The following is a 12918-nucleotide window of genomic DNA, read 5'->3' as shown; positions in this document are numbered from 1 at the left end:
CGCAAACTTGGCCACTTCACTGCTTACTCCCAACTCCAGATCATTTATGAACAAGTTAAAGAGCATGGAACCCAGTACTGAGCCCTGCGGCACCCCACTGCTTACCATCCTCCACTGCAAAGACTGTCCATTTATACTCACTCTCTGCTTCCTATTAATTAGCCAGTTTTTGATCCACAAGAGGACCTGTCCTTTTACTCCATGACTCTCGAGCTTTCTAAGGAGCCTTTGATGTGGAACTTTATCAAAAGCTTTCTGGAAGTCAAGGTAAACAATATCTATGGGGTCTGCTTTGTCCATATGTTTGTTCACCCCCTCAAAAAAATGTAACAGGATAGTGAGGCAAGATCTTCCCTTACAGAACCCATGCTGAGTCTTCCTCAATAACTCGTGTTCATCAATGTGCCTACTCATTCTGTCCTAGATAATGGTTTCTACCAACTTTCCCGGTATTGAAGTCAGACTGACTGGCCTGTAGTTACCCGGATCTCCTCTGGAACCCTTTTTAAAGATGGGGGTGACATTTGCTACCTTCAGTCCTCAGGAATGGAGGCAGATGTCAATGAAAGATTACAGATTTTTGTCAGAAGATCCAGAAGTTCCACTTTAGGTTCTTTCAGAACTCTTGGATGTATGCCATCCGGACCTGGTGACTTATTGGTTTCTTCTTTATTTCTGAAAATTCCTCTGGGTTTCTTTGTGAGGATGCTGTAGGAGATCCCTAAAAAGATTATGGTCTGGGTATCCTTCAGGATAAGATATGTGATTGCACAGTCCCTTCCTGCAACCTCAGCCTGGCCTTGCATTCTGAATCAAAGCTCCACATTACCCAGTTTACCAAAACTAGTGGATCATGCTGTTTTTTATACCTCCTCTATAAAGTACAAAGAGCCCCGTGGCGCAGATTGTTAAAGCTGCAGTACTGCAGTCCTAAGCTCTGCTCATGACCTGAGTTTGATCACCGGTGGAAGCTGGGTTCAGGTAGCTGGCTCCAGGTTGACTCAGCCTTCCATCCTTCCGAGGTCGGTAAAATGAGTATCCAGCTTGCTGGGGGGAAAGTGAGGATGACTGGGGAAGGCAATGGCAAACCACCCGGTAAAAAAGTCTTCCATGAAAACGTTGTGAAACAACATCACCCCAGATTCAGAAACTACTTGCACAGGGGACCTTTCCTTTCCTATAGAGTGCATGCACAGTGAAAATCCAATCAACTGCACCTGAAGATTTGACTATAGTTGACAAAAGTTTATGCAGCAATAACATTTTGTTTAGATTAAGTGCCACTGGAATCCCTTTTTGTTTACTTATTTAAAAGAAAGTGTTAGGCTGGTTATTTTCTGCAACCAAGGCATTGTTTTGTAAATATTTTGCCAAAAACCCAAACTAACTCCCCTCCCCACCCCCGACGCCTGCAGCATGATAAGCAGAGATTCAGCCTGTGCTGTTTTCCATGGTTGTGCTTCATATCAGGAAAAAAAACATATCCTGCAGTTCTGTATCTGCTGCAGAAAAAGAGTGGCAGCCCTAGTTATGGAGGAAGTGCAAGCAAACCTTGGAGTTACACAGAACTTTTCAGTCGGCTGAATGAGCAGCAGGTCCTCATGAAGAGTCAGCACTGAGGGTCTGTGTGCTCCTTCTCACAAGGACAAAGACAGGTAAAAGCTGTTCCCATAACTGATGGGCCTCAAATGGCCAGCATCATTGGACCTTAGAGAGCGGAATGAAGGCAGCAGCTCCATGGTAGAGCATCTGCTTGGCATGCAGAAGGTCTCAGGTTCAATATCTGGCATCTCCATTTCAACAGATCCAGGTAGCAGGCAAGGTGACATCTAGAGACCCTGGAGAGCCAGCTGCCTGAGTAGATGGTGCTGACACTGATTAGGTCAGCTGTCTGATTTAGTCTAAGACGTCTTCATGTGTTTGTGTGATTAGCGAAAGATATGTGTGCAGGATTCCTTGTTGAATTCCTTGAAAACAGAAATCAGTACAAGGGTACTTCTTATCTGTGGTACTTTGTAGAGCGTGGGGAATGGTGAGCTCGTAAGAACTGCACAGCACGGTGGAAGTTTAATATCAGCTTCTCACAGTACACAGTTCAAGTATGGAATTCACTACCATTTATTTTATTTGAAACATTAGCCACCTTTCTACTTGACAAGGACTTAAGGCAGCTTGCAGTCTAAAAGAACAATAAAATACATAAAAATAACTGCTGGTAGACAGAAAACTGCTGGTAGACAGAAAAACTGAAATTAGTCAAATGCTGTCATGAATAAAACAGTCTTCAGCTATCCCTTCAGGGCTGAGAGGGGGCAGGTGTCCTTTCCTGAGAAAGTTGTTCATAATTGTGGACCTACCCCTGAAAAGTCTCCCTGTTGTGTACCCACCAGACAAACTTCTCTAGTTGATAGGACAGTCCTGAGGGTTTCTCCCTGTGATCATAGGACTCAGACAGGAGTTGTGGTGATAGCTGCTGGCCTTCCTTTGTCAATGGCTATTAGTCTTGAGAGCCAAGTGGATCTTGGGGAAGCTTCCCAGCTGCATGTGACTGAACACTGCTGGAAATTTTGCTCTATTAAGCAGACCTTTGGCTCAATCCAACATGGCTGCCTTTCTATTCTTATCCTGCTGCTGCAAATCTAGCTCCAGTCATTAATTAGGTCCAAATGGACTATTGTGGTATCTACAGTGCCTCCATTCATTCTGTCTCTAGTGACTGTTTTGATCGTGGATTGTAGAGGTGGTTTGCCATTCAGAGAGAGTTTGCCATTGTTTATAGATACATATAGCATGTGTGCATATGTAAATGGGGATGGCATGTTAGAAAGATCCAGTGTATGTACAGTGAAAACTAGGCCACCCCTATTTTGCAAATTACTCAGCATTCCATTTCCTTATTCATTTCCCTTTTTAGAAATTGTTTTATTGGTTTACTGATACTGCGTTAATAGGTAGGAAGATGTGGTATAGTATAGTGGTTAGAGAGGTAGGCTAGGACCTGAGAATCCTTGATTCAAATCAGCCTTGAAGCTTGCTGGGTGATCTTAGCCTAGCCAGCCTTATCTCACAGGGTTGGGGTGACTGTGTGACCAGGCACCACTGAGTTCCTTGGAGGAAGGGTGGGTCAAAATGTGATAAACAAGATACTGAATTTTTTTTTAAAACTCCTTTTACTTCGTCATGAAAATCAGTGATAAGGAATAATTGTAGTATGAATAATACTTTCAACAGCAGCAGCAATGGCAGTTGGTTTGCTTGTTCTCCAGTGGTAGGAGATGTGCAAGTTCTCCTTTGAGTGGCACAGAAAAGCTAGAGTTAACTCATCTAAATACCCACGACAACTTGGACCTGGCCTATTTTGGGGGAGAGTGCATTTCTCACCCTGTTGGGTATATTGCAAAAGCTTCTAAGTGATGTCCTGACCTGACTGTTTCTCACCCACTTTTAAGTTGGACAGATTATGGGAATAGTGTCTTGGGTTATTGGGGGACTTGAAGCCGTGAGCAGAGTGGGTAGTTCAGTTTTGCTATACTGCACATGTAGCGAAGGTTTAATTTTTGCAAGAGTAGCAGTGCCTCAGGGCTTCAGCCTTTTTGCAAATGCATATCCACAAACAGAAGTTTAGAATGCTCCCCACAATCAGTAATGCCAATAAATAGCCATGCTTTGAGTTCCAGTCCTACCTGTTGATCTATGTGCTTGGCAACCCAGATATTTTTAATGTGGAACATAGGATAAAACAGCATGGAAATGTATAAAAACAAACATCTACTTGTAAAAAGTGGCCACTGAGACTGTAGAAACATAATATCATGAAAAAAAAATTACAGTGAGTGGGGAAAATTTTTTAATGAATTTGTGGCAACACATGTCCCCCCCGAGGGACTATTTTACAGGGCTGCCGATTTGCAACAAAGATATGTCAATCTGTATGATTTATATTTCCATAATTGTTTTCTTGGAAGCATGCGTTCATATCAGCTTGGCTTTCAAAAGGAAGGGGGAATGCTGTACACCCTACTACATGTAGTGAAACAAATTGCCTAAACAGCAGCTGTGCTTCTGAAAGTCTTGTAGTTCTCTCCACGTGGTGTTGCTGTGCGATTCCTGCAGGCTTCTTAGGCAGCTGCTGTACAGTTTGGCTATCTGGTAAAATGAAAAATGGAACTGTTCCTCCTTTAATCTTTAGTCTCTTGAGAGTAGTGCAGTTGTACATGCTTGTGCTGCCTAACACAGGTATTCAGCAACTATGCTAGGTGCTATACAGTTGCTCATCTGTGCCGGGCTGCTGTGAGCAAATAATGTGATTTGTGTGAAGCTGTCTTTGTGTGTGTGTGTGGGGGGGGGGGGGACTGTTCCTTTTAAAGCAAAATTTTATAGTCCTGCTGCAGGTGTGATGCAATTTCAAGGCAGCCCTGACAGGAAGCAAGGGGCTATATTATGGGTCCTGGGCAAAGCTGTGGTACCAGCAGTTGGGGTACTGTTTATATTTCCTGCTTCTAATACATTAATTAAATGTAATGAAAGCACGTGAAGAATGAAATGGGGGAGAACAGCTGATTTTCTCCTCCCCCAAATAATTTTATGTCCATCATGAAGTATTATTTTTATTTCACCAGTGGAAAATTTAGAAACAGATATATTTAAAACATTTTAGCTGTAGTTTCCTTTAAAAATAAACCAGTTGAAATTGAAAAATCTAAGTGTAGGGCTATAACATACAGGTGTTATAGCTAGCACATAGGTGAACGCAGATAAACTGAATTAAATAAATTAAAGACTGCATTATAGGATACATAGTTTCTGCTTAGTGGCTGATGACACATGTACTATTACTGTAGGTTTCTTACTGGACTTTTGACTAGTGATCCCATCCTGTAGCTCAGCAGGGCCATCCACTTTTGCTTCTGCTTATGTGTCCTCTAAGTTATCTGAACCCTGCAGTCCATTCAGTCCTCCTCCTGTGACTATGACTGAACGAAACCGCACTGGAATTTGCTTTCTATCCAGTGGAGCAATGACATGCTAGCCAGTAATCACCGGTGCAGGAAGTTCTGAACATGTAATGGTGCAGTAAGTGAACTTGTTGCAGACACACTGTGAGGGAGATCAAGGTCTGTTTGGTTCTGCCTCTTTCACAAACTTAGTATGATTGTTCATGCCGCTTTTGTTCTACATAACATTGCAAGCAAATATCTTTCTCTGTTATGGTCTGCATGTTTGTTCAGGAAATATGCAAATTATAAATAAGAACTAGATGTAATCTCTCTGGTGCTTTTGAACACCTTGAGCTACTCTGATCGGATACTACCTGGACCACGTTTATGAACTATTTGGAGTTCCTTAGAAACATAAGTGTAATGAACATTATCAAATCCCACCACAAGTTTTTCATGAAATACAAAAGGAGTTGGTGGTAGGGATCCCATTTGACAGCCATTTAATTCTGTGAGTAGCAGCATTCCAGTATGTTTAGAGATGAAACATTTTTGGCTGCAAACTGGCAAATGCTCCAAAAGACCAGCACAACCACGTTTAGCTTTAAAAGGGGTAAATTCTCTGAGATGAGGAGGCATGTGAAGAGGAAACTGAAAGGAAAGATAAATACAGTCAAAACCCTTGGGGAAGCTTCGAGGCTATTTAAAACTACAATCCTAGAAGCTCAGATAAAATATATACCACAAGTTAGGAAAGGTACAAACAGGTAAAGAGAAGGCCTGCATGGTTAACAAACAAAGTAATGGAAGCTTTAAAAGCTAACAAGGACTCCTTTAAGCGGTGGAAAGCTAGTCCAAGTGAGATTAATACAAGGGAACACAGGCAGTGGCAAATCAAATGCAAGACTGTGCTCAGGCAGGCAAAAAGGGACTATGAGGAGCTTATTGCAAAAAACATAAAGACCAACAATAAAAATTTCTTCAAATATATTAAAAGTAGGAAACCAACCAGGGAGGCAGTGGGGCCTTTGGATGACCAAGGGGCCAAAGGATTACTGAAGGAGGACAGGGAAATGGCTGAGAAGCTGAATGCATTTTTTGCCTCCGTCTTCACTGTGGAAGATGAGAAGTGTTTGCCTGCTCCAGAACCACTTATATTGGAAGGGGTGTTGAAAGACCTGAGTCAGATTGAGGTGACAAGAGAGGAGGTCCTACAACTGATAGACGAATTAAAAACTAATAAGTCATCAGGTCCGGATGGCATACATCCAAGAGTTCTGAAAGAACTCAAAGTTGAACTTGTGGATCTTCTGACAAAAATATGTAATCTTTCATTGAAATCTGCCTCCGTTCCTGAGGACTGGAAGGTAGCAAATGTCACGCCGATCTTTAAAAAGGATTCCAGAGGAGATCCGGGTAACTACAGGCCAGTCAGTCTGACTTCAATACCGGGAAAGTTGGTAGAAACCATTATCAAGGACAGAATGAGTAGGCACGTTGAGGAACACAAGTTATTGAGGAAGACTCAGCATGGGTTCTGTAAGGGAAGATCTTGCCTCACTAACCTGTTACATTTTTTTGAGGAGGTGAACAAACATGTGGACAAAGCAGACCTCATAGATATTGTTTACCTTGATTTCCAGAAAGCTTTTGATAAAGTTCCTCATCAAAGGCTCCTTAGTAAGCTCGAGAGTCATGGAGTAAAAGGACAGGTCCTCTTGTGGATCAAAAACCGGCTAATTAATAGGAAGCAGAGAGTGAGTATAAATGGGCAGTCTTCGCAGTGGAGGATGGTACGCAGTGGAGTGCCATAGGGCTCAGTACTGGGTCCCATGCTCTTTAACTTGTTCATAAATGATTTGGAGTTGAGAGTAAGCAGTGAAGTGGCCAAGTTTGCAGATGACACTAAATTGTTCAGGGTGGTGAAAACCAGAGAGGATTGTGAGGCACTCCAAAGGGATCTGTTGAGGCTGGGTGAGTGGGTATCAACGTGGCAGATGAGGTTCAATGTGGCCAAGTGCAAAGTAATGCACATTGGGGCCAAGAATCCCGAGCTACAAATACAAGTAGATGGGGTGTGAACTAGCAGAGACTGACCAAGAGAGAGATCTTGGGGTCATGGTAGATAACTCACTGAAAATGTCAAGATGCTGTGCGAAGGTTAAAATGCTTGGAAGAAACGTCGATTGCAGGGTGACATGATAGAGGTTTACAAGATTATGCATGGGAAGGAGAAGGTAGAGAAAGAAGTACTTTTCTCCCTTTCTCACAATACAAGAACTCATGAGCATTCAATGAAATTGCTGAGCAGTCAGGTTAGAATGGATAAAAGGAGGTACTTCTTCACCCAAAGGGTGATTAACATGTGGAATTCACTGCCACAGGAGGTGGTGGCGGCTACAAGCATAGCCAGCTTCAAGAGGGGGTTAGATAAAAATATGGAGCAGAGGTCCATCAGTGGCTATTAGCCACAGTGTGTGTGTGTGTGTGTGTATATTGTGTGTATATATATATATATTTTTTGGCCACTGTGTGACACAGAGTGTTGGACTGGATGGGCCATTGGCCTGATCCAACATAGCTTCTCTTATGTTCTTATGTTCGCTGTGACTATCCAACTGAAAGCAATGGGATTTATTTTAGATGTGACTAACCTGTTTTCTTGGTTCCGTTATTTCTTTGGCTATAATTCTGCGCAGGTTTCCTTAGAAACTTACTTTCAGGTAAACCTGCTTTTTTATATAGGTAGGAGGGAACTGTAATATTTCTGACACTGACCAGCCAAGGGATGAGTCCTTTGCTGGAGAAGGGAGAAAGCCCAAAACCAGAGTAAAAGCAAGGGACATGGGCAAAAAGAAACACTCTGCCACCAGTTAAAAGTTAAATTGACTTCTGGGTGGTCAGTTTGCTTGAGAAATACACCCGTTACTCCCAGACAGCTATATTAAATATCTGACCTTTTGATTTAATTGGGGAAATTAGTACCAAAGGCAAAGCTTACAAGAGGTACCAGTGTTTATGGAGATTTTCCCCTGATAAACCCTTTATTGGAATCAAGAACCAGGTCAGGTATGAAAGCAAATAAGTTTTATTAAAATGTCTATAATTTAGAATACACTCATTAAAGCACACATACAAGATACTGGAATAAAAAAGTAATAATGGTTGTGCTGGGAGGGGGGGGAGTAGAGTGAGTAATACATTACTGATCTTGGAGACTGGATAACCCTGAACCCGACCAGCATCTTCATGTACAAAGATCTGATGTGAGTCAGGGGTGTTGCTTTCTTTCCAAGTGTTAAAGCAAGACATGCCTGGGCCCTGTAATGGGTGGCTTTTAATACTATTTTCAGGGATGTGAGTGTGAATTTTTGAACCGGGGTGGTGGTGGTGGGGGGAAAGCTTTCCTTCTTTGATTATTGATTCTCAAGCTTGGGTGGGAAATATCCTACCAGAATTTTTCCTATTATGTAAACCAGACTGTTGATAGTGATCTGATTGATCAGTAGGTACTATAATTTTCTTCAGTAACCCTGGAAGAATCATAAAACTTGCTTACCAGAGGGGACAGCCAAAGTTGTGTATACTACAGAGGATGAAACACCTGGAGAGCTGAGAGCCAGAGGCAGGCAGGTGTCACGGGGCAATATATTTAGGGAGCTTTCAGACTCCGGAGATAAAGATGCTGGGACTCAGCTGGTCTGTAATACTTATCAAGGGGGGGGGGGGAGGGAAGGGTTAGAGCACGTCATGTAGATCAGTTATGTCTATGCTTGTTTTTAGACACACGTGGTAGGTACCTGTTGCCTAAATGTCCTGTTTCATTCTGTAGGTAAAGTTGCATATAAACTAAAACATTGTGGACATCTTCCTGTATGGGGTGTACAGGGGCCAAACACACTATCAAGTTTTTTAGAAATTAAAGAGATTGGGATTGAGATTGGGATGGGAGGGCAAGACTTTAGGCTAAATGACTGTATTAGAAAGGAAACATCCATCAGACTTTCTGTTCAACCCTGAACAGATCCGGCACGAGAAAAGGAATCCCAGGAATCTTGGAAGACATCTTCTATGCCTTATCCTTGTGCTGGCTGGGCAGATCCCAGCTTGTCACCTGAATTCTCCCTTTCAGCATTACAAGGTGGCAAGACCAGTGGGGGTGGGGGGTGTCCCTTTTTAATTCTTGCAAGTGGAAGGCACAGCTGCCTCTCTCTGCATACTCCTATTGTGATGTTATAAAAGTTCCTTGAGTGGCATATTCATTGGATACTTCTAGAGCGGCATTGTGAGTTCATTTTTGTGAAAATCTGTTATCTTGCTCCCAAAACGGAAGCTGTTGGTACTTCCTTGTACATAAGTTCAGACCTGCATGCTCTTGTCCACTGCAGGAAAATGCTAAACCCTATGTTTAGAACTCTGTTGGATTTTTACAAAAATATTTTGACTTTGACCATGGTTGCTATTAATTTTTAACATGGGACTTTGCAAACTTTTTTTTTAAAGCCCCAAATTCATAGTGTAGTGATAAGTTTTCAGTGGGGGGGGAGAGAATACACATGCACATTTAAGCTAGTTGGGCCAGTGGGCCAAAGCTCTGCAACTTCATATCTCAACTCCGTATGCTCAACTTAAGCAAACTGGTAATGAGAATCAATAAAAGCAATTGTGTGACCAAGTGGTTATTAATGTGTTCTAAAGTAAATGATGAGTGTTGCTTGTACAGTGCCAGAACTTATAGCAGCAGGAAAAAAAGGTAGCTTGGGAGGGCACACAACTTTTGTGTTGGTATTGTTTTAAACCCCTTAATTTTCTTCGTTTATACCAAACGCAACTTCTGTGTAGGCTAAAGTCATTTACTTTTAATTTGTAGAATAGGGGATTGGTGGGGGAAGCAGCAGCTGAACTGGGAATTTGAGCTGTATTTTTTAAGCCCGGTGTTTTAGCTGCAGGTTCTCATGACGCTGTGTTCTAAGCCTGCCACATGTATCTCTCTCCCTGCAGATCTGCAATTGGTTCATCAATGCCAGGCGCAGGCTTCTTCCTGACATGCTGCGGAAGGATGGCAAGGACCCCAACCAGTTCACCATTTCCCGTCGAGGCGCCAAAGCCAACGATGTAGCGCTGCCCCGTGGTGCTGTCACCAGCTCTGGCTTGCTGATGGTGCCTCCTGCCTCCACGGCCACCACCGCCTCCAAGGTGCTGTCCATGTCGGTGTGCCCTTCCATGATCTGCCACGCTGCACAGCCTCTTGCTGGCAACTTGACTGTTGTGACAAGTGAGCAGGAGAAACAGTCTGCATTCCAGCGGGTTGAGCTGGATTCTCACCCCAAGCAGCCGCAGCTTAGTGCAGTGGGCAACACCCTGGCCCTTCTGACCAGGGCAGATGCAGCCAGTCCCACAAATGGACTCTTCAACACACCCCCTCCGACACCGCCGGAGCTCTTTGGAGAGGACTTCAGTAGCTTCCAGCTGCTGGTGGAAGTAGCCTTGCAGAAAGCAGCTGAGCTCGACTCGGAGAGGTTGAATGGGCAGCTCCCTCCCTCGCTGCAGAGGGAGTCTCCCTCTGCTGTCCTCTCTGAAAACTCCAAGTAGCCCACTCTGGCCTAGTTCCTCCTTGGAGGGTCTCCTTTCTTCTTCCAGGTTCTTTTTTTTTGGGTTGGCCTCTGCAGTGAGGGGCCACCTACCAGAGGTTAACACTGTGACGGCTTCCTCTCAACCAGGAGTATGGCCAAAGAAGCCTGCCTTGTTTTTGGCGCTGTGCTGTCGATTCATCTCTTAAGCCAGCCACTTGACTTGATCTTACAAAACCCTCTTCCCTCCAAAGACAATGCAGCATCCTCTGCTTGGCAGAAACACTTTGAGTCCTACAAGTCCCTTCCTCTTGAAGCCATGTGGAGGACACCATCTTTGGCCATGCACACCGGAATCACGCACAGAAGCTTCTTGTAAGGGCTCAGGTGCTCTGAGAGAACACTGTTGCTGGCTGATGCTTTTTACTGGGACTAGTTATGCTGTGGAGGAAATATGCACAGTCCCTCCGCCATTTTCTTTCTTTCAACGCTTGTTGACTTTTTGAAAAAAGAACAAAAAAGGGCCTTTCTGGTAATGGAGAGAACATAAAAAACAAGTATTGTTTTAAAAAAGAAAAAGAATTGCCGTGTGTTTCTCTTGTCAGGCCTTTCTGATGTGTATTTTTTGAAGATTTTTTTGGGGGGATATGTGTGTGATTTTTTTTTTTTAACTGCGGCATTTCTTTGCGACATACTCTCTGTATGGTGTGACTGACAGTGGCTGGTTCCTTCTTTCACATCCAGCGAGAGTCCCTGTGATGACCTGGAAATGTTAACTGTTAGGGGCATTGTTTTCCTGCACATACACTGTGGGGGTGGGGGGGGGGGAATCATAACCCTGTGAATATTGATGCCAGTAATGTTGGTATGGTGCTGTTGAACAATTTTGTAAGTGCTGGCAGAAAGGTACCTGTTGTGGGGGGCAGCAGGAACTAACCCCCCTTTTTCTATGGTGCTTTCTTCCCTCTGTGTTTTCTCCTATATGATGTCTAGAGATCTGTAGATGGGACTACAGATCTGTGGTGGGACAGTGCTGACCAAAAGCAGTAGAGGGCATTTTTTTGGGGGGGGGGGGGAGGGAATAGGAAATAAGATTGCTGACTGTGAAGTTGCTTTAACACCCCCCCCCCCCCTATTGAACTGTCTGCTGTCTTGCATGAGGGCATTTCCTGGAAGTCTGAGTGTCTTTAAGGATGCGATGACAAAACAAAACAAAAAAACTACCTATCTGAAATGCATCCCAGTTCTTGTTCTGTATCCTTGCTTTCGTCATGCTGAATGTAGTTACTCCTTTGCTGATGGAGCAAGGGCGCTCTCTAGAGGCCAGGAAGGGAAGTTGAACAGAGCAGGGTCTTCCTTGATGAATCACAACTCCTCTGGCGGGCTAAAGCTGACCCTGAAATCTCTATGTGAATTAATCTGAAATGTACAATGTATCTGCAGCCCTGATAGAATTTTGTGCCCAGCGATAGCACAGAGTTGCATATTAGAGAAGTATGTCTTGGGATTTAGGGGAGGAAAGCTGTGGTGGCTAGTTTGCTTGCTCAGCAGTTATGTCCAACTTTTGTTTGTTTTGTACCGCCTTTGGCTTGAGACTCATGAGTATGCAGAACATGGAGTAACCCTGGGCAACACAATTCAAGTCGCCTGTGCTAAATAGTGCTGTTTCACTGTAAATGTAAGTTAAATAGTGATCTATATATATACACATCTATATATCTATCTTGAGAAACACTAATTTTAGAAGGCCTTAGCCTAATTATTATGTTGCATGAATAGTAAAAATAAGCCCAGGAGAATGCAACTTTTCAGATTTTTTTTTAAACCAGGTGTATGGACCTGATGTTGATGGGTATCTTGGCGATAAGGAAGGCAAGCAGTGAGCACATTGGGGAACTGGAACCAGAAGTGCAAGACTACTTCATTTTTTAAAAAACCCCATAATTCAGAGTGCCTTCTTTTTCAACAAAACATGGATTTAAGGCTAAGATTGTTGCAACCTACATTTGCTGCTGCTGGGCAAATGGTTGGCCATTTCAGCCTTCACAATGCAATCTTAAAGCAGAGTTGCACCTTTCTAAGCCTGTTGATTTAAACGGAGCCACCAGGTGTAACTTAGGGGGTTGCACTGTTTGTCTCTGTGTAACTGTGTTTAAAAGCTGTCGTTCTTAATGTTAAGGCTGAAGCCTTACAAATCCAGTTCCCACGATACACTGCTCCTTGTTGACCACAGTGGCTACACTGCTGTACCTTTTTTTTTTTTGTCTGAATGTGGTGGAGATGCTGTTTTAGATGGGATGGAAAGTTTAAAATAGAAAATATTCTTTTGACTGTAGTTTATGGAGCAAAAAAACCCTACTGTAAATAACTTTTTGGATTTTTTTAATCAATAAAGTTTTTTTTAAAATACA

The 12918-nt window shown here is 43.2% G+C and overlaps 1 protein-coding gene across 6 annotated transcripts in view; it reads left to right on the top strand.

The window, feature by feature from the left end:
• TGIF2 (TGFB induced factor homeobox 2) overlaps positions 1-12918 on the top strand; it is a 93889-nt gene extending 80971 nt beyond the window's left edge. For all 6 annotated transcript variants that reach the window (XM_060230971.1, XM_060230966.1, XM_060230969.1 and 3 more), the window contains one exon: positions 9939-12918. In XM_060230971.1, coding sequence (XP_060086954.1) covers positions 9939-10529 — 591 coding nt within the window. In that variant the 3' untranslated portion in view covers positions 10530-12918. The remainder of the gene's footprint in view (positions 1-9938) is intronic.

This window comes from Heteronotia binoei, chromosome 2 (genome assembly GCF_032191835.1).
Source record: "Heteronotia binoei isolate CCM8104 ecotype False Entrance Well chromosome 2, APGP_CSIRO_Hbin_v1, whole genome shotgun sequence".
NCBI lineage: Eukaryota > Metazoa > Chordata > Lepidosauria > Squamata > Gekkonidae > Heteronotia > Heteronotia binoei.
This window is presented reverse-complemented; position numbering and strand designations above follow the sequence as displayed.